Raw genomic sequence first — 27,639 nt, 5'->3', positions numbered from 1 at the left:
AACCAGAAAAAGATCTGATCCTGCCACCACATTGAGAGTCTTTCCCAACTGAGTTGAATTACAAAATTTATTCTGTGACTCTGATTTTGAGGACTTGAGATAATCCCTCCCTAATCTTTGCTTTCTCTTCCTCTGCCTCTCCCTCCTTCTCTCCATCTTTCTCTTTGTCTCTCTTCCTCTCTCCCCTCAATCTACCTCTCCATTTTTTTCTATCTCCCTTTCTTCACCTTTCTCTTCCTCTCCCTGTCTCCCTTTCCTTGTCTTGCTCCCTCTCCCTCCCTATCCTTGTCCCCATCTCTCCCTCTGTTCTTCTTTTATCCTACTCTCCCTCCCTTTATCCCCCTCATTCTTTTCCTTTCCATCTATCTCTTCCTCTTCCCCACTCTCTCCCTCTCTCTGCCTCACTCCCTCTCTCTTCCATTTTCCCTTCTTTCTTCCTCTCCCCTCTCTCTACCGCCCTCCCAGTTCCTCAGCTCACATCCGCTTTTTACTACAGAAATGCCTTCTGTATCATTAAATGATGATTATTATTCATAATAATATATTTTCATATATTAATAAAAGTTTAAGTTCTTTGCCAGGACATATAGAAACTTTTTTTAACCTCAGAATACATTAACGCACTTAAACTACATTAACAACCCCAAAGAGGTTTTGTTTTTGTGGATTATATGCTCTGCTATTGATAGCATTAGTAACTAAGGCTGATTGAATTAACATACATTTATTAATTCATACATTTATTAATCACTGAAAACTACAATTTTAACCCCATGGCATTTTGATAAAAATAATGCATTTTTTTCACTAAAAGTAATTATATTGTTCAAAAAAAAGCAATAAGGGTGCCACTGTCTTCCACTTTTGCAAATGCTTGGCTTAATAGAAAACAACTGGATTCCCCTAGCTGCTTCTGCCTGTAGTGTAATGCGCTGTGTATCATATAACCTCTGTAAAACTCCAGAGAGAATGAAACCAAAGAGTACCCTTAGCACCCTTACGAAAGTAACTCTGACCATGCGAAGCCCTGACAGGGTTTGAGGGACCCTCTTCCCATCTCCCACTCCAAGAGCTTCTGGACCAGATCTTGAGAAACTTTAGAGAAACAGACATGAAAGAACAGCATCTTCAACTTTGGTACATCTACACAATGGAATACTATGCAGCTGTTAGGAGAAATGAAGTCATGAAATTTGCTTATAAATGGATGAACATGGAGAGTATCATGCTAAGTGAAATGAGTCAGAAAGAGAGGGACAGACATAGAGGGACTGCACTCATTTGTGGAGTGTGGGGCAGCATCACATGAGCCTGACACCCAAGGACAGTAGATACAATGGCCAGGAGGGTTGCCCCATAGCTAGAAGACTGCTTCATGAGTGGAGGAGAGAAGGCAGATGGAATATAGAAGGGATCACTAAGAAAATAATAGCTGAAGGAACCAGTTGGGATGGCAGATGCATGCCGAAAGCAGATAATGGAACAAACATGATGAACTCTCAGTGTCTGTGTTGCAAGTTATAATGCCCAAAAGTAGAGAGAGAGTATGGGGAATATAGTCTGCCATGGAGGCAGGGGGAGGGTGGGAAAGGGAGGGTATACTCAGGATATTGGTGGTGGGGCATGTGCAGTGGTGGAGGGATGGATGTTTGATCATTGTGAGACTGTAACCCAAACATGAAAGCTTGTAACTATCTCACGGTGATTCAATAAAATTTAAAATTTTTTTTAAAAAAGAACAGCATCTTCCTCATCTCCTGAAGGAAGAAGGACACAAAACTGCGGGCCAGTCTAGTGTGACTGTGCTAAGGGTAGGCGGGGAACTGTGGGCAGACCAGGAAGGACAGGGCCTCCGTTCAGTCTGGGTGTGTTTTTGAGGATGCAGAGAGGGAAGGCTCAGAGAATGCTGCCTTCTTGACTCAACTGTTCTTGAGCTGAGCTGAGCAAGTGCAAGGGTGGATACTTGAGTACAAAGGAACCCCCTTTTCTGACACCTGATTTCAGGGATGATCTTATGGGTGATCCAGGGAATTGGAATTGCAGTTTTATTTATTAGGGTGGTGATGCAGGGATTTTTTTATTTCTTTCTTCCTTTTTTGACCCATTCTCTACCTTTAGGACTTCACAACTTCTCTGGAAGAGAAATTCAGAGAAGTTGTCTGATGCAGAGAAATTCCATTAGAGATGGAGAAATGCAGATAAATTCCACAGAAATGAGAAGTGAATTTGGGCCGCAAGGGCTTGTTTAGGGAAGCCTGAAGAAGTAGATGAGCATTTTCACGGAATATACTGTCTACCAGATAATTGCCAATCATTGTCTTGAACATCTTGGGAACTAAGGCATGAAATGCAATTTTGATAAAAAAAAATGTATTCCATAGTTACCACCTTCTGGAACAAATAGCCTCGACCACACAGGTTTTGCTTGTTGACTTGCCAATAAAGAAATGAAAATATGGTGTTCTTACTTGATGTTAAGTGGAATTTGTACTCTTGCATCAACTCTCCTCATTTGCTTTGAATAGAACATTTTCAGGCTCCATGATGCAGTGGCTATTTTTATGCTTCAATTCCACTAGGTTAGAATGCTCAGTTATTCAATGAAACAGGAATATAGATATTGATATGAAGGTATTTTGGAAACCTGGTGAACAACCAGTTTCTTGATTTTAAGGAAAAGAGATTATCTCCCATCATCAGGAGGCCTTGTTCAATTTATTGAAAAGCTTTAAGAGCAAGAACTTTTCTCATAAATGAACTCTGTACCAAGATGTAACATCTTTTCTGAATGTAAGACTTCCAGTTTCCCTACTTCCATCCCCCACCCTCAGTCTGCCTTTATGGCAGGCACTTTTCTTCTCTCCCTCTCTCTGTTTCTGTCTCTGTCTCTGCCTCTCTCTCTCTCTCTCTCTCTCTCTCTCTCTCTCTCTCTCTCTCTCCTTTTGGGCATTGTGGTTTGCAATACAAATACTGAAAGTTTATCACATACACCCCTTTACCTACTTTTGGTACTTTCACGCTTCCAAAGTGATCATTTCCAAATATCACTGTCAAAGTGATCCCTTCTCTATCCTAACTGCCCTCTCTCCTTCCAATTGTGGCAAGCTTCCAACCATGGACCAGTTCTGTCCCTCGTTTCTACCATCCTTAATCATCTAACTTCCAAGTTAAGGGACTAGTTTTAGGGAATTAAAGGTGCTTAAAATGCAGCGAACTAAGAGATATGGAAATAATAATCCTGAGGAGTTATAACTATCACAATTTAGTGCACACTTTAGTTCAATAATGTTGTTCAGAAGGTAAGACATTTTGTGTTGAAAACGGATTGGCTTAAATAACTAAATGGGAACATTAAACCATCACAGTCCTCTCTCTCTCTCTCTCTCTCTCTCTCTCTTTTTATTCTCAGCAATATTTCCCTGAATGACTCCTAACCATTTTTACAGACACATGTACTCTTCCCAGCTCTGAAAGTTAAGCCCAGGGTTCTATTAGGCATTGATTTCATCAATAAATTTTGAGATAGCGGGACGTGGATGTTACCTGTCGGCACACATCTGGTCCCATGTGACTCCTGGTCTATGATGCTGAAGGTACTTCAAGGAACCCTCCTTGATGACATACTGACTTTGGTCTTGTTTTACTTTTCTTCTAGCAGTCCTGCAGGGTTGTATTGTATCCATGTAATAAAGAAGGGGAAAAACTAGGAAGACTGGAAAATTGGCTCAGATACCTGGTCAGCTATAATAACAATTGTCATCAATGCTTACATTGTCTGTTCAGTAATCCTGCTATTCTTTGCACACAACCTCAGCATCTGTCTTAGGCAAATCTGGAGCAGTTGACTTGATCTCAGTGATTTCTGCAGAAGTCACTGAGATCTCACCTTCTAAGGGAGCACAATTATTAATGCACACTTCCTCCTGGCCCACCAGTAGGATACAGTAGGATCGGAGGCATTGTACTCAGCAAATTATTTATGGGTAGAAGAAATAATGAAAGAGAATAAATGGATAAAGTGGAATAATTAGGATAATGGGAGATAAGGGATGAAGGAAAGGAGGGAAGAAAGAAAGAAAAACAATCTTCAGGCCAGCAAACCATTAAGGATTCAGAAACTCAGTCCCCTTTTACTCGAATGCATTTTCAACCCAATTAAAGCAGCAAAACGCAAGCCTCATCTTTGGTAAGTTTTGTACCTGTGAGTCATACACAGGGATTTGTATTTAAAACTCTCTAATTGGTACCTTGAGCAGGAGAAATGCATCTCTTCTAATTAAGTGATGGCAAATGCCACCCTATGATTTGGGGGGGGGCGCCTTCTTTCTTCTTGGGTGATGTGAGAAAACCTGTTAGCTGGAAGCTAAAGGCTGCTAACGACTTCAGGCACAGAAGGTCCCATCCAGGCAAAGCGGGGCTGATCCATGTGCTGAGCTAGCGGGACTGGTGAACAGCTCTGGCACTAGGAATCGGGCTCCCCTCAAAACACTTTCACAGTTCCATGAGAATGAGAGACTGGGAAATAGCTCGTGGCCGGCCATGAGGGGCTGTGGTATGAGAGCAAGACTCCTGGGGCGACCCGTAGTACAGAGGAGGGTGGGGAGGAGAAGGGGCTGGACCACAAAATGAGGAAAAGGGTGTGTGGGAAATCAAGAAATCTGGGGCTTTCTCAGAGTGAGCTGCTCTAAGTCTTGGGGTGGGGGCAGAAGAGCCACTGATAGGACCTGGGCGAAGAAGTATAGGCTGAGCAATGCTGTGACTCACCTCTCACCCCTCTCTGGGTCCCATCTCCCGTGTGAAACTGGGAATCCAGCTGCGTCTTAAGATGTAACAGCAATCATTCTTGTTTTTTCATCCACTTCATTGCACGGACACACATGCACTAGAGGTAGTACATATATATTTTTAAATGGTGGTTGAGAAAGTGCTGCTGATAGCGATCACTTGGCAATTTCAGATGCTCCATGGCAGCATGGTGAGCCCTGAAGGGGGAACCAGGTCTGAATGAGAAAACAGGAGCAGGGGTGGAACCACCCTCCAGAACCTCCTGCAACCCCTCAGGGTCCTTTTCCCTTAGGTCCAGAACTGTGGTTCCTAGTCCTCTGTCTTCTAGTAGATTGAGTTCCTCTGGTTTATAATAAATTTTGAGTGAGAGTCTGCATCAACCAGGCCAATTTTTAGGATCCTTGTGTCAAGTGTTTATCTCCAGACACAATGGCTAGGCCACCTCTACGCAGGTTTCAAGATCTAATCAATGGACCCTGTCTACTTAGTGCAACCATTCCTCTGATTCAGGCATCTGCCCCAGTCCTGGAATCTCTCCTAGCAGATAAGGTCAGGATGCAATGGTGGACCCAACAGGCAAATGGTTGTCTACCAGAATGATCTACTTGCTTGAGTCTAGTTGACCTTACTTGAGTACTTTTAAACAAAATCAACACAGTACATGTTTTTGTGCTCATAAGGACCGATGTTTTAAGTATGGAATTGCAAGCAATGTGCAGGGTCCACTTAAAATGCAAGTAGACAAAATAAGGGGTCAGTCAGCAGCCCCTTAGCCTGCAATCCTTGGTGCGCCTATTGGGTATAAATGTGTTTTTCAGAGGTGGAAGCAGAGATAGGAGCCTGTGAATGCTCCTGAGAGGTTCTGTGCTCCAGCTAAAGGAGCACTGGCTGGCTAGACCTCATTTGTCTGTAAATGGAGCAGAAATATCACACGCATGCTTCCTCTGAGTGCAAAGACCCAAGCCTTGCCAGATGCTGGAACACCATGGGAAAGAGACAAGACAGAAGCCAAAACTGGTCCTACAGGGGGTTGGAGCTCAGCTCTCAAGAGTTAGACAACTGATCCAAAAGTCGCTTCTGGGGTTGCATCCTCAGGGAGACAAGTGAGAGCTGACTGGCCTCGGGCTAGTGGAGCAGAAAGACAAAACATTTGTCAGGGGAAGGAACAGATTTAATAGGAAATAACAGTCAAGGTACAAACATCAATATCTGTTGCTTCTTTTTTGGAGAGGAAATGGCCCTCCAGCATCCCAGGAAGTCAGGGGGTAGGAGACACTCCCAGATGATTCCCGCAGTTGTCAGTCTCTGGGGAGATGCAAATGCTTTGCCCCTCAGACATTGGTTCTCCAGTCACACTCATCTTCATATTTCCCCCAGAGTATACCTGGGTCTCTTGACACTGGGCCTTGACCTTTAATCCTCAGAGATACCCTCCCCCCCCACACACAAACACACACTCCACACATGTTCTCTTATCCCAGCTTAATTCCTAAGGCTCATCTCCTAGAATTTTCTTTCTCCAGGAGGAGATTCTGGATTACCAGAGCTGAGATTTTCATTCCCTAGCACGTGCTGTCGCCCCTGCTTACCTACTTCTTTCTAAACTGCGTAGCCAGCCTTCCTTTCTTGCCCTGGAGTTATATGGATGATAAAATCTTTGATACCAGCCAGTAAGATAGTACAGGCATTCAGGTTTTTGTCATGTTTTGTTTGGGAGGTCACACCAGCAGTGCTTAGGGGCTTACTCCTGGCTCTGTGGCCAGGGATCATGACAGGGCCAAGGGAGTGATTATATGAGCACCAGGGATCTAACTCAGCCAGCAGTCCAGGTTTTTGCTCTGCATGCAGCCAACTTCAATTCTATCTTCTGGCACTGCATATGGTTCCCTGAGCACTGTCAGGGAGTGATCCCTGAACAGAGTAAGGAGTAAGTCCTGAGCACCACAGGTTTGTCCCAACCTCCTTGAAGAAAAATATTTGATATCATCTTGATATTTTATATCATCTTGTATTTATTTATTGGTTGATTTTTTCTGGATTTGGGGCCATACCCAGTGATACTCAAAGGTTACTCCTTTCTGGCTTTGCACTCAGGAATTTCCCCCAGTGGTGCTTTGGGAACCATATGGGGTGCTAGAGATAAAACTTGGGTCAGCCACATGCAAGGCAAATGCCCTACCCACTGTACTATTGCTCTGGCCCCACATCTTGGATTTCTTGAAGGACCACTCACACATTAATGCTCACTTGTTAGATGTGCAGTTTGACCAGGTTTGACAGAGGCACACAGAAGTGAGAAGTCCCTCGATACTCCAGAAACCCCCTGTGCAGAATTCTTGCAGACAACACTTCCCTCTCCAAGATCCTATCTGCTCTGAATCCTTTATCTGTCCTCATACTTCTGCATTTTCTAAACTGTCCTGTGAATGACATCAAAGAGCATAAGGTCCTTTGTGTCTGATTTCTTTCATTTTATTTCACCAGAGAGATGCTTGGGAGAATCATTCAGATCATGTGCGGATCAGTAGTTGGGTTCTCTGTCGAGTTGAGTAGGTGTCTGTTATACGGATAGGCTGCAATTTATTCATTAGTTCACTCCTTGATAGTCACATTACTTTCCAGTTTGACACTATTTTGAATAAAAATTTGATGAACGTTTGCATACAAGTATTCTTGTACAAACTACATATTTAAGAATGGTATTGGTGGGTTTTTTATTTTAAAAAGATTGCCACACTATTTTCCAAAATGACTATTACTTTACCCTCTGATTAGCAATGTCTCAAGAGGGCACAGTTTCACATCTTCACCAGAAGTTGGTATTCGCAGTCATATTTTATCTGTTAGTGATCTTGCAGCCATAACCTTTGGGGGACTTTATTTGGGAATTCCCTATTAACTATTCATGTCGGACTATCTTCATGTTCTTATGGGCAGTTCCTATACTTGCTTTGGTAACATATAGGTTGAAATTTTGTTTTTCCCCCCCTCATTATTTGCATTTTAATTATTGAGTTGAAAAAATTCTTTGCATATTTTGGATACAAGTCTTTGGAAGATACATTTTACAAATCTTTCTTTTAATCTTTGGCACTCTAAAGGAAAATTTCTTAAGAGTGTTTTTGAAAGACTAGAAATCTATAATTTCTATAAAGTTCATCATTCCTTTTATGGCTTTGCTCCTTTTAATAATTTTTTTCTGCTTTTTGGGTCACACCCAGTGATGCACAGTGGTTACTCCTGGCTCTGCACTTAGGAATTATGCCTGGTGGTGCTCAGGGGACCATATGGGATGCTGGGAATCGAACCCGGATTGGCCGAGTGCAAGGCAAACGCCCTACTTGCTGTGCTATTGCTACAGCCCCCTTTTTAATAAATTTTTGTCTACCTCAAGGACACTCGGATTTTCTTGCATGCTTTCTTTGAAAGGTTTTCATAATTTTAATGCCTACATTTAGGATCCTGGTCCGCCTAGAGATGGCTTTTGTTTACAGTGTAGAGTAGGATTGAAGTTCTTTTTCTTTTTTTCTGTATGAATATTCCAGTTTCCCAGCAGTTTTGAAAAGATTGTTTTTCCCCCACATTAAATTACCTTGGAATCTTTGTCAGCATTAATGGATCATGTGGATGTGTGGCTATTTATGCATTCATTATTTTTATAATTGGCTGTGCCCTTCTTTATCTCAATATCTAATTATCTAGATTGGGGCAATTTTACAAAAAGTCTTAAAATTGGGTAATGTACATCTTCCATTTGCATAAATTTTTAAAAATTGTTTTGACTAATTGGGGTTTTATAAATTTTATTTTAGTATTACCTTTTTCTCGTTGGTTTTTGGGTCACACCTGGTAATGTTCAGAGCTTACTCCTGGTTCTGCATTCAGGAATTACTCCCGATAGTACTCAGGGAACCAGATGGGATACTGGGGATAGAACCTGGGTTGACCACGTGCAAGACAAATGCCCTACCAGCTGTACTATTATTCCATCCCTTAGAGGGGATGGATATTAGAATATTAGATTAAATTAAATATTAGATTAAATATTAGAATATTACTTGTTGAATTAACTTCTCCATCAAAGAATTCTTCTACTATTTTGATTTGCATTTCACTGTCAATAATTTAAGAATAACATAGCTGAGTTAAATCAAGAAAATTCAAAATAATCTCAGTGTCTTGCACTAAGATCTCTCGAGGTCTTCTTTCTTTATTTTGGGGGAAGGCTGTAGAGCTCAGGAACATGAAGGCCCTTCTCAGTAATTCTCAAGCAACAATCATTGATGTGAACGCATGAAGATATGGTGCTACACCTGGCAGTGCTTGGAGGTTTCCATGGCAGTGCCCCACAATGCTCAGGAGATATGTGGTACCTGAAATTGAACCTAAGTGGGCTGAAAATTGCAAGAAAAGTGTCTTAATCCCTGTATTCTCTCTGCTGCTCCTCCAGCTCTTCTTTCAAACCTCATTGATTCCCTAAGACTTTGGGTACACAGATCTTGCATGGAATTTGTGAAAGCTATTCTCAGACATTTCATGCTCTTTTGATGCAATAATATTCAAAATTTTAAATTAAGTATGCACCTTTATTTCTGGTATATAGAAATACAATTGTATTTTTTACATAGAAAATGCCTTTAATTTTTTTAACTAAATTTGTATTATTGAATCACAGTGAGATACACAGCTACAAAGTTGTTCATGATTGGGTTTCAGTCATATAATGTTCCAAAACTTGTCCCTTCACCAGTGTACATTTCCCACCATCAATGGTTCCAGTCCCCCACCCACGACTCCTTGCCTCTATGCACTTCTCTTTCCCTCCCCTCCCCTCCTTTCCCCTCTCCTCATCTCCCCTCCCCTCCTCCTCCTCATCCCCCCCTCCTCTCCTCCCCCTCCCCTCACCCCTCCTCTCCTCTCCTCCCCTCTCCTCTCCTCCCCTCTCCTCTCCTCCCCTCCCCTCCCCTCCCCTCCCCTCCCCTCCCCTCCCCTCCCCTCTCCTCTCCTCCCCTCCCCTCCCCTCCCCTCCCCTCCCCTCCCCTCCCCTCCCCTCTCCTCTCCTCTCCTCTCCTCTCCTCTCCTCTCCTCTCCTCTCCTCTCCTCTCCTCTCCTCTCCTCTCTTCCCTTTTGGGTCTTTCAGTTTACAATTACTTGTATCACTTCTCATCCCAGTGTTCATCAGTTTGCTTGAGTGGGCGCCAGCAACATCTCCACTCGTCCCTGTCATGTGCTAGTGTAGCCCAATGGCGTCTGCTCACTCCAGGAACACAACGAGTCTTAAACCGTTCATTTAGTGTCTTCACAAAAAGGTCTGACCATCTCGTAGGTGGGCAGCCATGCGGTCTTTTGACGTCCCGTGGATCCAGTCAGTTTGGTTTACAATACAGTTAATAAATGAAGGTATCAGAAATATCCCTTTTCCTACTTTCAACACTCAGCTTCTGTCCAAATAATCAGTTCCAACTATTATTGTCATGTTGGTCCCTTTTCTATCCTAGCTGCCCTTCGCCCTACACGCATTTGTGTGGTAAGCTTTTATCCATTGACAAGTTCTCCTGGGCCCTATTTACCCTGGCTTTGGATATTAGTCAAATTATATATATGTGTGTGTATATATATACAAACACATATGTATATATATATATATTATGTCACACAATGAATTCATTCATTCTATATCTGTCTTTCTCCCTCTAACTCATTTCTATCAGCATGACACTCTCCATGTCCATCCATTTATTAGCAAATTTCATGGCTTCATTCTTCCTAATGGCTGTGTAGTATTCCATTGTGTCGATGTGCCATAGTTTTTTTAACCAGTCGTCTGCTCCTGGGTACTTAGGTTGTTTCCAGATTCTGGCTATTGTGAATAGTGCTACAATGAACAGAAGTGCAGATAGCATTTCTACTATGTGTTTTTGGAACACAAGGGCATATTCCCAGGAGTGGTATTGCTGGGAAGCTCAATTTCTAGCTTTTTGAGGAATGCCCATATTGTTTTCCAAAAAGCCTGGACCAGTATGCGTTCCCACCAATAGTGAAGAAGAGTCTCTTTCTCCCCACATCCACACCAGCATTGGTGCTCTTGGGTTTTTTGTTTCTGATGTGTGCCAGTCTCTATGGTGTGAGATGGTATCTCATTGTGGTTTTGATTTTCATCTCCCTGATGATTAGTAATAAAAACATGGAAAGCTTCACGAATTCGCATGTTATCCTTGTGCAGGGGCCATGCTAATCTTTTCTGTATCATTCCAGTTGTGTATGTGCTTGCAGAAGTGCGTGGTAAATACAATTGCTTTTTTAATATCTTGACTCTAACCTGTGACCTTCCTAATCTCACTTTCTAGTCCTTCTGGTATTTTGTGGCTTGTCTAGTTTCATTGATGCTTATGTTTTCTGTGAATGAAAACTATTTTGCTGAATTCATTTCCACTCTATTTTGTTGTTGTTGCCTTATTGCAGAGCTTACAGTTTCCATCTAGGACCATGTAAATAGAATAGCACAAGGGAAAGGAAGGGAGCATCTGTGTTTGGATTCCTCTTACATTTGATAGGACAGCATTAACTCTTTGGCTTTAAGTGTAAAGTTAACCACAGGATTTTATAAACATGTTTTGTCCTGTTGCTTCCATTCTAGTCCTTTATTGCTAATATTTTTTATTAAAAGTGGGTGTTGAAGTTTGCCAAATGCATTCAGGTACCCACCCTGCCCCCCGCCACTCACACACTCTGTGTTACAGCTTATGGGTAAGGGGAGAGTGCTTTTGCACATATTAGGAACTACAAAAACATTTGTGGAATGAGTAAAGCTGGCCTAAACAGCTCTGAGAGGCAAAACCACCACACCATTCAGTCATTTCAAAGAACGAGATAAGCCTGAGTACTTGAATGCCTTTTTATGCTAAAGGCACTTGGTGTGCCTAAATGATCTCATGCAATTTTCACACTTTATGAAGTATCTTCATTTCAAGAAAGAAGTTGGAAAAGAAGGAATAATTAAGAAGTTTCAGCATGGCTGAGACATGAGGAGGAAGCCCAGTGTTTCATTATTACATGGAAATAAAAAGATAGTCATTAAGTTTAGAAAACTAAAAATCGTCTTTACAAAAGATGCTGTTTTCATATGAAAATGAAGCTAATTCAACACTGTGATAGAATTAAAGAATCAATGCAGTTGATTCCTAGTGGTCCGGTGACTAGGGATGTTGTTTTTGGAAGAAATATTGGGCCACTGAGAAATGTAACCCTGGACTGGGCCATGAACAATATCCTTATCGTTGAAATCCTGTAAATGTCAAGTTATTGGTTTATATCCTACAAAATTTGATCTCCAGATGAAGCAAAGGAGATTTAATTACAGCTCCTCATCAAAATCAATGCTTATCAACCTTGACAAAGCAAAAGTTGAACTTGATCTGAAGGAAACTTGAAAGGGGGAGATAAATGACAGCTTTTTAGGGACATTAACATTCTTATCTTCCCCAAAAGGATTTACAAGGCTCAGCTCCTTGCCTTCGAAATGAGATACACAGTTCTCTCTAATGAGTTGTTGTGGAATGATGAGTGCACGTTAAATGTCTAATAGGTGTTAACTAATCAACCAACTGCCAAAGAGCTAGAGAAGAAGAAAGGGAGGCAGGGCTGTGATTGGGAGGATGAGGCGCAGGCACTCCATGTCTACAAAGCATCTTTCCTAACCGGCATCGATAGTGTCCTGCTGGAGGCCAGGGGTTGAGGCAGAGTAATGGAGCATCAGGACTGGGTACCCCAGTTCTGAATGACCAGAGAATCCTGTGGAGGAGTGTTGGAGGAGTAAAATGGAGCCCTCATTTTACTGTGGAGGATGTTCACAGTCTGAGCAGACACCCGACTTGATAGGACCAGCCTAAAATGCAACAACTGGGACTGTGGATTCTCCACTGTCTGCCTTGGAGCTGAGAGGCACAATGAATCTGCAACACTGAGTGAGCTCCTGGCACATCCTCGGTACACATTTCTAATGAATAGGCCCCTCGGCTTAATTAAAGGCAAAAAGAGATTAATTGTATCTCCCAACAGCTGCAAATTATTTACATTGCATTTGTGTTGATGACTAATAAAAGAGCAAAGGAGTGTTGGGGACAGCCCAGGGTGGCTGTAATTCTTCCAAGGTCCATAAAGAAGCACCAGTTAGAATGCCAACGCGCGAGCATGGATGAGCCTGCAGACTGTTTCCCACCCTCGGTGAGCAGAGATGCTCGCTTTCTGGTCAGGATTCGATGAGTAGAAATGGGTCTCAGGGGCCAAGACCTGAGAGGAGCAACGCAGAGGTCCTTGTCCTTTCCATCTGCCCCTTGCTTAGTTCACCATTGCTGTGGAATGGATGAGAAGGAGCCCAGAGGGGCCAGATTGAGGCAACCAGCAAACCCGAAATGGCACCTACCTGACCTTGGTGCCAAAGCCTTGGGAAGGGTCCCAACCCATATGTCATTAGATCAAGTCTGAGAGCTCAAGTCTGGCAGCTTTGGTTTTGCCTTGACCATAGGAAACAAAGGGGTAAAAACAAGTATGTACATATATACTAAAGAGTATGTCTCATACTGTGTATTTCATGTATATCACAATATAAGTGTGTGTGTAGTGTGTGTGTGCACGCACACACACGTGCACACAGTGAGGAAATCAAAAAGTAATCAAAAAGTACAAAACGGTTTTACATTTTCCCACTTGTTACTTATAAGCCAGGTATCCATCTGGCTTATAAAAGTCACACCTTGTGACAATGGTTTCATCATTATTTTTCTAATTAGTGCAGCTGCCTCTGTGGCTGCTGAGGAGCTGCTATTTATTGTTTAGCTATGATGCCTTTTTTGGAGAGGGAGGAGTGGGCAGGGGCAGCTACTTGCTGTACCGACCATGCCTTTGAAACTGGATCAGGCCATGAGGATCAGCCATAGACATTTTGATTATTCTCGGGCTCCTCCTAACCCGTGCTCTTCCTAAAATTGCTGTTCTGCATTCAGACTTCCACAAAGGCATGTGTGTGTGTGTGTGTGTGTGTGTGCGTGTGTGAGTATAAGGACAAAATTAGGTTGTCTTATGATAACCTCTCAGTATCTGTGTTGCAAGCCATGATGCCCAAAAGTAGAGAGAGAGAGTATGAGGAATATTGTCTGCCATGGAGGCAGGGGGAGGGTGGGAAAGGGGGTATACCTGGGATATCGGTGGTGGGGAATGTGCACAGGTGGAGGGAAGGGTGTTTGATCATTGTGAGATTGTAACCCAAACATGAAAGCTTGTAACCATCTCACAGTGATTCAATTTAAAAAAAAAACTAGGTTGTCTTTGTTGAGTGGTCACACTTATTCCTTAGAAAGATCGCTCTTGAGGCCAGGGCACAGGGACAGTGGAGCAGGACAGGATTTCCCACAGCAGGAGGTCAGAGCAGCTATTCCTACAGGAGACAGTCGTGCCAGAACTAAACCAGGGTCAGCCCTGGGAGTCTTTTTTAGAGAAGAGTCTCACCTGGGAACACTCTACTGTCTTATTTAATTCTTCACCTTTAGTACCTGTTAACTATAATAGATAACTTGTCTTCATGGACTGGGGCTTGCTGTGACCAAGCATGATGTGATATGGGGTGGGGGTGCGTGCTTAGAACCACAAAAAATGTGTCATCTCCTGGGTACAGAGACCAGCAGTAGGAAATCCTATGGTCAGCCTCTCTCCACTTCTGGTACTTCTTAGCTTATACAGTACAGTTCTAGCCTTCACATGGACTCCTACCTAGTTACACATCTGTTCTTGTGGCAGATTCCCCCCTTCAGGGGACATCAGATATGTTGGATAGGGCCGCACCATAATGACCCATAGTAACTCTCTATGACCTCTAGGAAGACTCAATATTTAAATAAAGTCACATTCTAAGGGACCAGAGATGAACTCTCCGAATTCTTTTCTCCAGAAGAAAGCTGTACAAGAGTTCAGCTTGTACCATATGTTTCCATGTATTTTCCATGTATTTTAAATTGATTGGGTATTTCTTAGACAACATTTCATTCCAATGATCAGAGGACTGAAGGGCAACAAACAACAACTTGCAATTAGCAAGTTAGACTATTGATAGATACAATCATTGTATCTCCACATACATGTTGGTCTTATACATGTATTATGCATGTAAAATATAAGCCCAGCACCTATTGCTGGATCAGCTTTGGCAGGGGTCAGAAATAGCAGCACACAAAACTAATCTCCTAGTTTGTTGACTGATAAGGGATTTTCTTGAAAATGCCTATTAATAGGGTAGTATATTTGAGTGAAGGCTTTTGGTCAATAGTTATTTCTATCTGCTCTGGGCAAGCAGAAATGGAAATAAGAGGATCGTGGTTAGGTACAAAATCCATGATCATGGAGCCAAGCACTAGGCTTGAATCTTAACACTGCCCTTTTCTCTGTTGGTGTGCTCCAAAAACTGTTGCTTCCCCCTTTTCTCTGAAGACTCACTCGTGTCATACAGTCCATAGGCATGGCTCAGACCTCAGCACATGCCTAGTAAGGACACATCCCTGAGTTCACCTCTGGCATTGTATTACCCTAGTCCCCCCCTTGCCGCCCCCAAAGACCAAACTCAAACCCTGAACCATCAGGCCCACTCTACTGGGCCAAACATCCCCAAGAATGGCCCTGAGGGATACCCCAGCACCTTGGGAATGGGCCCTATAAAAGTGTGCTTTAAGTAGACTACAGACCAAACATGATGACCACTTACTACCTGTATTGCAAACCATAACATCCAAAAGGAGAGAGGAAAAGGGAATGTGCCTGCCACAGAGGTGGGGGAAAGGGTGTGAGGCAGGGTGGGAGGGATACTGGGAACATTGGTGGTAGAGAATGGGCACTGGTGGAGGGATGAGTACTCGATCATTGTATGACTGAAACATAATCACCAAAGTTTGTAAGTCTGTAACTATCTCACAGTGATTCATTAATATATATATACATACATATGTACATATATATACATGTATGTATATAGCAAATGGAACCAGCATATTCTGCAGCTTTCATGTTAAGTGTGGTTGGGCAAAGGTAGAGTAATAATATAACCCCTATGAATTAGTGATCCAAATGATGGTCTGAAAAATCACATTTTTATAAAATTTTATATTTTCCTTATCCTTCTTTAGTCAACAAGCACAAGCCCTGGATCGAGACTTCCTATCACGGAGTCATTACGGAAAACAATGACACCGTCATCCTGGACCCACCTCTGGTAGCCCTGGATAAAGATGCGCCTGTTCCCTTTGCAGGTAAGATGAGCACTCCGGGTGGTGGGGTTGGGCTGAGCTCACGTTGGAGGTCTGTTGGGAAACCTTTGCAAAGCCAGGGTCGGGAGTGGGAGCTGTAACCCTCTTCTGCAGCTCAGGAACTATCAGCCTGTGATTTCAAAGCTGTGTGCTGCTTCTGATTTCCTGGTGTGGATTCAGAGTGTCTTCGGGGTGTTTTCCTCTGGGGCTGTCTCTAACGCAAGATGCGTGCTTCCTATTCTTGTGAAAGATGCTCTTCTGTCAAAGCGATCCCTGCTGCTGGAAATAGGCTGGTAAAGTTCCCTGGGGATTTGTCTCTCTGGAGACATGACTCAGACATAAGAAAGTGTCACCCCCTCTCCCCACTACCTAACATCAAAGACAGGTGAAGCCGGATGGATTGATACGTTGATGAAAGAAAAGGAAAAGAAAGAAGGACAAGGAAGTATTTGCTATGGGTAGACTAAGGGTTTTGTTCTTGAATGTCAGAGGAGCAGTGAATGTAGGAGGAATCCCAAGATGGTGTCATGTTGCTCTCTGAAGCTTGTGCCTGAGGACCCGGTCACTGGGTCATTGTCATCCACGTTGCCAGTACTTCCTCCCCTGGCCTCCCTTGGGGCCACAGAGGCTGGGGTAGCAGGTGAAGAATAGGTTTGTGTTTTCATAAATGTGGGCAAAGGGAAGGGGAGGAGTCATGGCCGAGGGGAGAGGGGATTGGACAAAGGATTTCTAAAGGCGCTTGCATCATGAGCAATATCGTTAACATTTCATAACTGTCAGGAGAAAGACGGGAAATTTAATGAAGGTTTTCAAGATTTCTAGAAGATTGCTTTATGATAGATGGGTGCCAGACTGAGGCTCTCCTCATGATGAAGTCTATTTTTTCTGACAGTTTGTCAGCTACATTATGAGCTACTTGGGCAGAAAAATTGGCTCTTTTCCACTTATAAGAGATAAGCCCTCTGAAGGCCCTTTTTTCATTACAGAACATTAAAAAGTAGGAAGTGAGGGGGTGAGTTGAATGGGGAAATTCAGTGTTATGTAACACAAACCCGTAAGCTTTCTTGCAGTGCATGAGGGACTTACTCTTGGTTCTCAGAAGAAGGCTTTCTCTTTATTTTATATTGAACTACGGCCACCCAGAAAGCCAGCCTGACTTCTATTGTGCTTAGGTCATTTTCTGACATCCTGAGCCATTCGCAGAGTCCCAGATCAGCCAGTACCACCTGGATATCTGCTTTCTTCCTATTCTACAAAAGATAAGTCATAGTCCCCCAAGCCCTCTTGACCAGCTAATAATATTCCAAATTAGCCCCTTTCTGGACATAGTTGGTATGGAGTAAATCAACCCATAGTTTTTAACATAAAGGTGGGAAAGAAGTTTAAAAAAAACAAACACTAGCAATAATATTTGTATCATGGAAAAGTTTCACATGTCATGTTCTGTGTGATGTACCTAAAAGAGAGACAACACTTAGAAATGGGGAGATTGCCCATAGCCATGGCAGGTCCCAGTGCATGTGTGGTTAATTGGTTCTGCCATCTGGGCCGGGCTGCTCCACCCCTTTTGACTTTTAAAATTTTATTTACTTAGCACAGCAGGTAGGGCATTTGCCTTGCACACAGCTGACCCGGGTTGGATTCCTCCGTTCCTCTTGGAGAGCCCAGCAAGCTACCAAGAGTATGCCTCCCACATGACAGAGCCTGGCAAGCTCCCAGTGGCGTATTCAATATGCCAAAAACAGTAATAACAAGTCTCACAATGGAGATACTACTGACGCCTGCTCGAGCAAATCGTTGAGCAACGGGATGACAGTGACAGAGATACATGCATGATTTATTTTCAATTAGCTATTTCTTTTTTAAATATTACTTTTTAATTTTATTGAATCACCATGAGATAGACCCTTACAAAGCTGTTCATGACTGGGTATCAGCCATACAATGCTCCAACACCCATCCCTCCACCAGTGTAATTTCCCAGCACCAATCCACCCCTTTTTAGTGAGAACCTGCATCCCACTCTACTTTCCCCATTCTCTTGCTACCTGAGCACAGAGGTCCTTCCCCCAGACAGGTCCTTTGGGGTTTTCTGTGAGTGGGTGACCCCTTTTCAAATGAGAACAGAGAAAAGCAATGACTTATTAAATGGGCCGTTAAGTGGATGCTATGCCATTCAGTCATTTCAGTGTAATGCGGTTAATGCTTTACAAGATAAGGGATGCGTTTGATTATTCATCGTAGCTGCCCTTTGTGCCACTCTGTCGTCAGCTGATGGTGAGTGAGGAAACTGTGGTTATTGAATAAGCATTCGGTCCTACAGTTATGAGCCCTGTAATCTGCCGACCATCTACCCAACCAACACATAGAAATGAAACAGCATTTCCAGTAAATATGATATTCACATGGTTTGTTTTCCAAGACATGACTTAACCTTGGTAGCGGAAAGACAATTCATCATCACACCTGAAGGTTCTCCTGGGGGTTCCTTTCTATCACACACGCGTCAAATATTCTTAACGGCAATTTGTATTCTGATCATTAGAGGTGCTTTCGGGTTTCCAGGCACATCTTGAAATTAAGGTTTGCTTCGAAGGCAAGTCCTGAGTGGTGATTTCCACAAAAGACAATGTTTATACTTCCCCTAGTATTGGCAGCTGAGCTAACATACACACGCGCGCGCGCACACACACACACACACACACACACACACGCACGCACACGCACACATGCCCTCTTAATGCATCAAAATATAATCTTCCAGGCTTTTAAGAGTAAAAAATAAAGGTTCTCCTTAGAATGGTCAGAGCTATTTTTCTCGATGTTATTTACGATCTGCTCTCAGACAGGATGCTGCCACTTGCCATCCATCCATGCTGCAGGCATTTATTCTAAAACATTTATCTTAAAAAGAAAATACTGAAGATTTATTTCCGATCTCTATCATTCTCATAAAATTGGAAATTTCATATCTGCTGTCTCCATCCCTTCTTGAAGTCAACTGAAGCTTTTAGTCCCCCTTATCATCTGCTCTTGTGGCATGTCTGTCTCCAGGAGAAGTTTTTTTCCAGCTGCCTTTACCTTCAGCCCAGCCTGGGAGGTGAGTTGTCATCTCTTGGAAACTGTTCCATCATGTTTTCTTTGCTCTGTCTGGTTTTACCTCGGGGGTCCCTCCTCCCCACCACTTAAGACATTTTATTTTAAAAAAAAGTTTCCTGTGTAAAATATTATTCACTGAATTAAAAAAATCATGATTGCATTTTGCATATTAATGCAAGATTCAGGCATATAAAATCACTTTTAGAGTACATCTGATTGTGACAAGGATCATCATTCAAATATGATGATAATCAATTATGACAATAAACAATCAAGTTATTACAGAAAATGAGGCAAATAGTGCAAAACACTTGCAAGGAAATATGGAGTATGTCTGTTCTTGTCCCCAGAGCTTCTGTTAGCGTTCTTAAGCTTATTTTCCTCCTGTTGTCTTTCTAGTTTCCCTCCAAATTATATCCCATCTCATTGTCTACACTTCAGTTCATTTTCCACTAAAATAAGGAAAGATGTTTTATTAACTGTTCTTCTAATGCTGATTAAGTGGCTCTCTGATTTTATTTTTTTATTGAATCACTGTGAGATACAGTTACAAAGCTTCCCTGTTTGAGTTTCAGTCATACAATGATCAAACACCCATCCCTCCACCAGTGCACATCTTCCACCACCAATACCCCAAATACTCCCCCTTCATCCCACTGCCTCCCCCTGCCTCTGTGGCAGACAATCTCCCCCATACTCTCTTTTGTATTGCTTGTTGTGAATAGTGTAAGATGTCACGTGGCTGCATGCTCCTGGAATTCTAAAACTTTAGATAATTAGAGCCTGGGTATCTCTGCAGCAAGCTGCCCGGTTCCGAGATTCTTTTGTGTGTCCCTGGATTGTGGCCGTCAAGGAGTTTAAATAGCAGCCAGAGATAGTTTGTGGGTGTGACCTTCAGGGTCCCATAGAGGTGACATGAGAAGGACCAAATCTTCCTCTATCCATTGAGGCCCGGAGTTCACCATCACTGAACCCATGTACCTGCCCTTCTCATTGGGTTCTGAAAGTTGGCGGGGTTCTTAGGAAGCAGGTGGAGGGATGACACCTGCCCCCGTCTGAGGCTCCCCTGTGAAATCGGCCTGGCTTAAAGTCCGGAGGCATCTCTGAAGCGAGATGCTCAGTCCGAGATTTTTTTGGTGTGTCTCTGAATCATGGCCATGAAGGAGCTTAAATAGCCGACTTTCTGATTTTCTACTTAATAAATCTTTTCCATTTTTTCTACCTCTTATTTTTGCTAGCTTTATTGAGATACAGCTGACATAGGACACGGTATAAGTTGACAATGCATAATGCGTTGATCTGATAATTTATATATTGTGAAACAGTTACCACCATCACCTTTTACTGACACCTTCATCACTTCACAGAATTACCATTTCTTTTTTTATAGTGAGAACTTCTAAAATTCGCTTTTGGCAGCTTTCAAACCTATAATATTGATCAATAATCATAATCATTTACTATGCTTTATTATCCGAAATCATATTTATCTTAGAAATGCAAGTTAGTTTCCCTTGAGTACCATATCCTGTTTTCCCCACCCCTCGTCTCCAGTAACCATCATCCTCCTATCTATGAGCTCAGCATGTTTATATTACACATATTAGTGTTATTATGTAGCATGTACCTTTGAGTTAACATAGAATACGTAAGATTCATTTAATGCTGTTACAAAGATGAGCACTCCTTTCTTGATATATGTGTGTACATACATATATATTCTCTATTCATTTATCCACTGATAAATACTTGGGTTATTTCCACATAATCCAATCCAGAGAGTCTCTTGCCCGCACGCCTGGCTGTCTTCCCCGGGGCCCCTCGGAGGGGATGGGCTCCAGCTTCCCTCCCCACCCCGAGCAGAGCTCCCGGCAGCCAAAGACCACTAAGACCACTGGAACCTAGCTACAGCCATGCTCGAGGCACCTCTCCACACGTTCGGACAGACCTCATGCATGAAGGTACCGGCAGAGGAACCCAGGTGTGTGTAATCCCATCAATGGCCAACATCCAGAGAGAGACTTAAAAGCAAGCTCTCAGATATCCTGTAGCCTACTTCTCCCTCTGGGAGAAACTGGCAATCTTCTGGAGTTTCCTGCTCACATGGGACAGCCTTGCAAGCTTCCCATGGTGTATTCATATGCAAAATCCAGTAACAGGCTGGATCTCATTCCCCTGACCCTGAAAGAGCCCCCAGTGTGACATCGACATTGACATCCTTGGGAGGGCCGAGTTGAGATAGACTTCTAAGATCTTAGGGAAAGGATGAAATGAGAGGTTACTGAGCCCGCCTGAGAAATCAGTGATTAACGGGATTTTCGTGATTCGTGATTTGTTATTTCCACATATGTTCATGGACAGTGTACATATGTCTATATCTGTGCATGTATATTATATATTCTCTATTATTTATTCATTGACAGATACTTAGGTTGTTTCTACATATGTGAACATGTATATACATATATGAACACATGCACATGTATATTATATATTGTGTTAACTATCATATATATGTTCATTTATCCATTGACAGACATTAAGTTTGTTTCCATATCTTGGCTATTGTGAATAATGTTACAATGAAAAAAGGTGGTATAAAAACCTCTTCGAGGTCCTCATTTCATTTCCTTTCAACATTTACTCAGAAACATAATGTTAGATCATATAAACCTCTGTCCTGTTTCCCATAGTGGTTATACCAATTTACATTCCACAATAGTGTCTGAGGATTCTCTTTCCTGCAAGTCTTCTCATTTGAGAACACTCATTGTTATATCTCATCTGTTTGTTAATGACCATTCACAGGGGGGTTACTCGTCTACTTCTGGGCTGTTTTTTTAAGGTGGAGCAAAATAGTTTCATTGAACAATATTTACATAGAAACATGTGAGGAGAGAGAGAGAGACAGAGAGAGAGACAGAGAGAGAGAAATAAATACATGTTCAAGAGAGAATGTGAGCTTCTCCAGAGTGGGAAAATACCTCCTTCTGTCCTTTTCTGTTATAAGGTATATCCTCATTTTTAGATCCTGTCATTTGGATGGATTTCTGGAATTAGAAATTAGAATTAAATGGACAAACATTTAATGTTTCTGAAACATGTTACAGGGCTTGCCATAAGCATTGTCTGAATTTGTGGTCACATTCCCAACACATGAATCTCATTTCCTCTCTCTGCATGGCTCATTGATTGGTGTCATTTAGTGCTGAAATGGTGGAACCATCAATGACAGTAGCCTCACTATCTTCTTTTGTAAAATAACAAAAGCTTTCCAGAGTGTTGGTTTTACTTAAATTTGGCTAATGTCCTATGATACATGTTGCAGTGATTCAAGATATAGTAAAGGTTAATAAATTTGAGTTTTTTTCTGGCACAGATCTTTCTCTCTGGTGCTTTCATAAAGGAGAGAACTAACTCTCAGAGAGACAAAGAATTTATTTGCTTGGTATCCCAGTGCCAACCAGTCCTGAGGCTGGCCCTGGAGCTCTTTCCCTTTATGCATCTTTGAGCCCTGCCCCACACGAGCAGCACATGTGACTTCCCTCAAGTCTATTAGACCCGATTCTAATCCTAGAGTCGAAGCTTAGTAGGACTGACCTTTGTGGAAAATCAGACACAGAAAAATCCTTGAGTTAACAGTGAAAAACCTGTCCACTGTGTGCAACACACATGTACACATGCACAGTCATGAAGGCAAGCTGGACATCATGTGAACTTATTCATTTCTGTATGGGCCTCGCTGAGGCCAGTTAGGAAACTGTAGAAACTTTTAAAGGAATTAGATGGCCTTTTAGAGATAATAGAAGTGTTCATTTGTCTACGTCAGGGGTGCCCTGGATTGCTTTTTGTGAGGACAGGGCTGCAGAGAATGCTTGGGCATATTGGCATCTTCTCAGGCTGGGAAGCTCTCTGAAATCTGCCTCGAAAATTGCCGAGGACATGGACATGGGCTGGTGTAATGAGTTGGCTGTGGCAGAAGATGCCCTTTCTTCCTGGTTAGCTCTGCTTGTCCACCTTGTTCTGTGCAGTGTCTGGCCATCTGTCTGGCCCCTGCTTGTCTTAGAATGTGCATGCTTCAGGCCCCCCAAGAAGCCTGATGGCAGAGGCCTTCCCTCAGGACTTGGTGTCACTCTGTTTTAGGGTGAGAGGGGAATGTTTTTCCCCCTCCCCGAAACCTGTCACAGGCCTCTACCAGACACACCTGGTCTCACCTCCCAGATCTGCCGTGGAAGGTGTTGTTGGCATCCCTGGAAGCTTTTTTCTTATATATAAACCAGAGCTAATCACAATGCATTCCCCGGGGGGAAGTGGTGGTTAATGTGTGGCTTAAGGCAGGTGAGCTCTGGGGCAGGTAGTGGATGTCCATGGAATCAGAGTTGTTCTAAGCTAATAATGAGCATAATCTGACTAAGTCACCTGTGTTTCATTCATTTGCAGTTGATTACAGTGGTGTAATTATAAACCATTACAATGATGTTAAGGGAGTGTGGAGTTCATCTCAAGGCAGGATGCAGCCACCAGCCACGCCATCAAGTTCTGTTGTCTGGGCTGTTCGGATATGTGGCAGCCTGGGGACAATTAGTTAAATAATGTAAGAAAAGTAGTTTCTAAATTGTGCAGAACTCTAAATATCCGTAAGATGGGAATAAATTTCCTAACATTATACCTGTAATTTATCCCCGTGGAGTAATCTATTAGTTGCAAGATAGGTTTTTAGGATATTGCAAGCACGTTGCCCTTTGGTTTATAAACACACACACACACAACACATACACACACATGCATGCACGCACAAATGCACCAGCTGTTGCACATTAACTTGCATTCAGGCTTCACACAATGCCTATGGAATGGGTAAGACAGCTCGTATGATTCTACTTTGCAGGTGAGAGCAGGGGAGAAATGAAGGCAGTGTTGAAGGCTGTATAACTAAAGACGGATCATTGCAAAATTCCACTCCAGACTCCAAGTCTAAGATTCTTCCTCCTCTTTCCGATGTCTGTGAGCTCAAGAACCTCATTGGCAGTAGATTTGCAATGTGTGGACATGGCCCCATGGGTGGCTGAATGCCGTGCAAGTGTTTCCCCCTTCAGTTCTTTTCCAACTTTCCTAATCATGTCCAGGAGAAGGGCAGCCGCTGAGAGATCCAAGATGTCTACAACCCAGTTTTGAATACTTGCTCTTTCAACAGGAGCTATAGCACAGCAGAGAGGGCATTTGCCTTGCATGTGGCCGACTCCAGTTCCATTCCTCCATCTCTCTTGGAGAGCCCGGCAAGCTACTGAGAGTATCCCGCCTGCACGGCAGAGCCTGGCAAGCTACCCATGGAGTACTTGATATGCCAAAAACAGTAACAACAAGTCACACAATGGAGATGTTACTGGTGCCCACTCGAGCAAATCAATGAACAATGGGATGACAGTGCTATAGTGCTACAGTGCTCTTTCAACAGCTTCTGTGGCCCACAGGTGTTCACTTAGACTTCTAGAGTTCGGCTCTGTTTTATAAAGGTTTCTTTTTCTAAGGCTTCGTTCGTTTTGTTTGGGGGCCACACCCAGCAGTGCTCAGGGATCAGTCCTGGCACTTGGGAAACCATGTGTGATGCTGGGAATTGAACTTGGGTCGACTGAATGCAAGGCAAGTGCCCAATCCTGCTGTACTATCACTCTAACCCCCAGTCAAGGTTATTTTTTCTTGAAGCCAAGTATTGCTTGGTTGCCATTTGCTTTCTTTTAAAATAAGTTCATTTGTTCACTGTAATAAAATCCAATTAGAAAAAAAATATTGAGATCACTTATGATAAATGAGAAATGGGAGGGTTTTGTGACTGACCACCATATGAGGCTGGCAGAACACTCACATCCAGCCTCCCTCAGTAGGACCCCCTGTGTCCCCCATTCCAGCCCCCACCCTCTGCAGTCCTTCTTGCCTGGATCTCTCTGGGTGTTGGTCCTGGCTGCAGGGGACCTGGCTGCAGGGGACCCCTCTCCGTAACCATTTTGCCCCCCGGGTCAGTCCTGCGGGCCTGAGTCAGGCGCCCTCTAGTGGCTGCTCTGGTAGCCAGAGCTACTTCATCCACCTCCCAGTGAGAAAACAGAATAAGCAGAAAGCAAAAAGACAAGGGACGCCTCATTAATCCATGAAATCACGTGCGATATTGATTGAAAACACTCAGAAGCGAACCAAATACTAACCCCTGGCTCAGACCTTGCCACATACTTGTTCTGATTCCTGGAGAGATACAAAGTTCTTCGTCTTTGCCTGAATCTTGGCATTTTGGGTTTTCACTGACATTCTCAAGTTGAATTGAAATTTATTTAAAACTGTGACTTATGTGGCAGCACAGTTATAGATCATATAGCCTTATCAGTTTATGGAATTATTTCTCCAGTTTGGGGGAGGGGGCTCATTACTGGTGGAGCATTGGAGCCATATGAGGTGCCAAGGATTGAACCCAGGTTGGCTGTGTGAAAGGCAAGTGCCCTCCCCACCTTACGATCTCTCTGGCTCCCATTTCTCTGCTTTTAAATAATAACTTTCTTATAGGCAACATTGAATTCCCTTTCGCATGAGCGAGGTTTCCATTTTTATGGTTTGGTTCATAGAATAATGCCAGTTTTGGGTGTTTTTCTTTTAAGTAAAACCACACAAAACCCCAAACCCAAACAGATGTGTTCTTTTTTCAGTAACAGATTGAGATTGTGTTGCTGAATGTTTGTGCTGATATGGTCTGGGCTTGCTCAATTTCTGAGCAGATGGAAGGCTTCAGATTGGATGGAAACAAGAAGGGAACTCCATCCCTGCACCTGCCAGGAGCCTCATCTCCCTGATTTCCTGGCGTCCAGCTTCCAGCCTGTGACACATGCCCCTCACTCAAAGTCGCTGTGATCTTGGGGTGTCACAATGCGCTCAGACTCTAGAGCAATCCAGAAATACCTTAGCGACAGCAGCAAGGATCCAAACCCCAGGACATGCCAGGGCACTGCTTGTGACTGCTGGGGAGGGTGATGATGAAAATGGCCCTTTCTGGATGCCACCCAGTGCCCTGCCAGGGTGAGAGAAGTCTTCCAGGCATCCTGGGGAGAAGAAAGACCTTCTGTGTTCATGTTGACCTGCTGACTGACCATGATGGTGGGTGTTCAAGATTTGTTGGTGGGACGAGGGCTTTTCATCAAACAAGACATCAGTGAAGTTTGCCACATCAACTCACATCATGTTGGGGATAAGTTTTTCCCCAAGGTGCCAAGACATGTTGTGCACTGGGTCTGGGCAGATGCGAGGCAAAGGATGACGGGCAAGCAAAGAAACCACTCCAGAGAGAGCTGATGGCCACTCACTTTATTGCCAAATACACACTTATCTTATAGATGATCTCAGCTTAAGAGGATGGTTCAATCACATAAAGTTTAGCATTACTCACCTATTGCCTTTCTAACTTTGCTTTGCCCCAGAACAATCCCAACTAGAGCTAGATGCTGCTGTTAGGAATGACTAAGTATAAGTGACAATTCTTGGGGGGTTGGGTGAGACTCAAGGCCAGATACCTGGTGCTTGTAATATGTGTCCAGACACTCCCTACCGGGTCACTATGCAGGGACAGGTCTTATCTGCTATTCAGGGACAGATCTTATCTGCTCTGATGCCTGTTGCCATGCTACACAATGTCAACTGACCCTTTCATGAAAGATCTCTCCAGAGCATGCCAGGGTGTTCGATAATGATTTACTCACAGTTGAGTTGCCTTCAATGCTCTGTACTACCCTGGAACTACTTTATTAACTGAATTTATGTAATCTTCTAAATGGTTTGTTGTCATTTCAACCATGTTGCTCACATCTTCACCAGTAGCAGATTCCTTCCTCCCAAAGCCCGTTATATGCTTATCTCTAGGAAGCAAATTTTGGATTTCTCGTTTGTTCAAGTTTTATCATGAGATTGCAGCAATTCAGTCACCTCTGCAGGTCCCATTTCTAGTTCTCTGCCCATTTACAGCACGTTTGTTGTGACTTCCTCCACTGAAATTTCAAGTCACTCAGAGTCCTCATGTTTGTATGTGAAAGATGATTCAATACCCATGCATCAGAAGAAAGCCAATTCTGTAGTGGATTTAGAGTGTTAGAATCTACTTCTTCCTAACTCCTGTTAGTTTTAAGATTTGACTTCCTCCCATGAATTGTGAATGTCCTTAATGGCATCTAGGAAGGAGAATCCTTTCTAGAAGGTTCTTCTCGACTTTGCCCAGATCCACCAGTGTGCATCTACTACATGGTAACTCTAGACTTACATCTATTTTTTAAATAATAAGACTTGGAAATGTGTTGGCAGGTATGAAAATAATGCTCATCTTGTATGTCTCCATCAGAATCCTTGGGTAATCAGATATATTGTCAATGATCAAGTAATATTTTGAAAGGAATCATTTTTGTTCTGAGTTGTCGGTCTCAACAGTGGCCTTAAAATATTC

At 43.0% G+C, this 27,639-nt stretch overlaps 1 protein-coding gene and 1 pseudogene across 1 annotated transcript in view; one reads left to right on the top strand and one right to left on the bottom strand.

Annotated features, from left to right (window-relative positions):
- CLSTN2 (calsyntenin 2) overlaps positions 1-27,639 on the top strand; it is a 484,980-nt gene that overhangs the window by 158,295 nt on the left and 299,046 nt on the right. The window contains exon 2 of the mRNA XM_055127980.1: positions 15,954-16,076. Within this exon, the coding sequence (XP_054983955.1) occupies positions 15,954-16,076 (123 nt within the window). The remainder of the gene's footprint in view (positions 1-15,953; positions 16,077-27,639) is intronic.
- LOC129402842 (U6 spliceosomal RNA) lies at positions 10,964-11,064 on the bottom strand (annotated as a pseudogene).

Source organism: Sorex araneus, chromosome 2 (assembly GCF_027595985.1).
Source record: "Sorex araneus isolate mSorAra2 chromosome 2, mSorAra2.pri, whole genome shotgun sequence".
NCBI classification, from domain to species: domain Eukaryota; kingdom Metazoa; phylum Chordata; class Mammalia; order Eulipotyphla; family Soricidae; genus Sorex; species Sorex araneus.
This window is presented reverse-complemented; position numbering and strand designations above follow the sequence as displayed.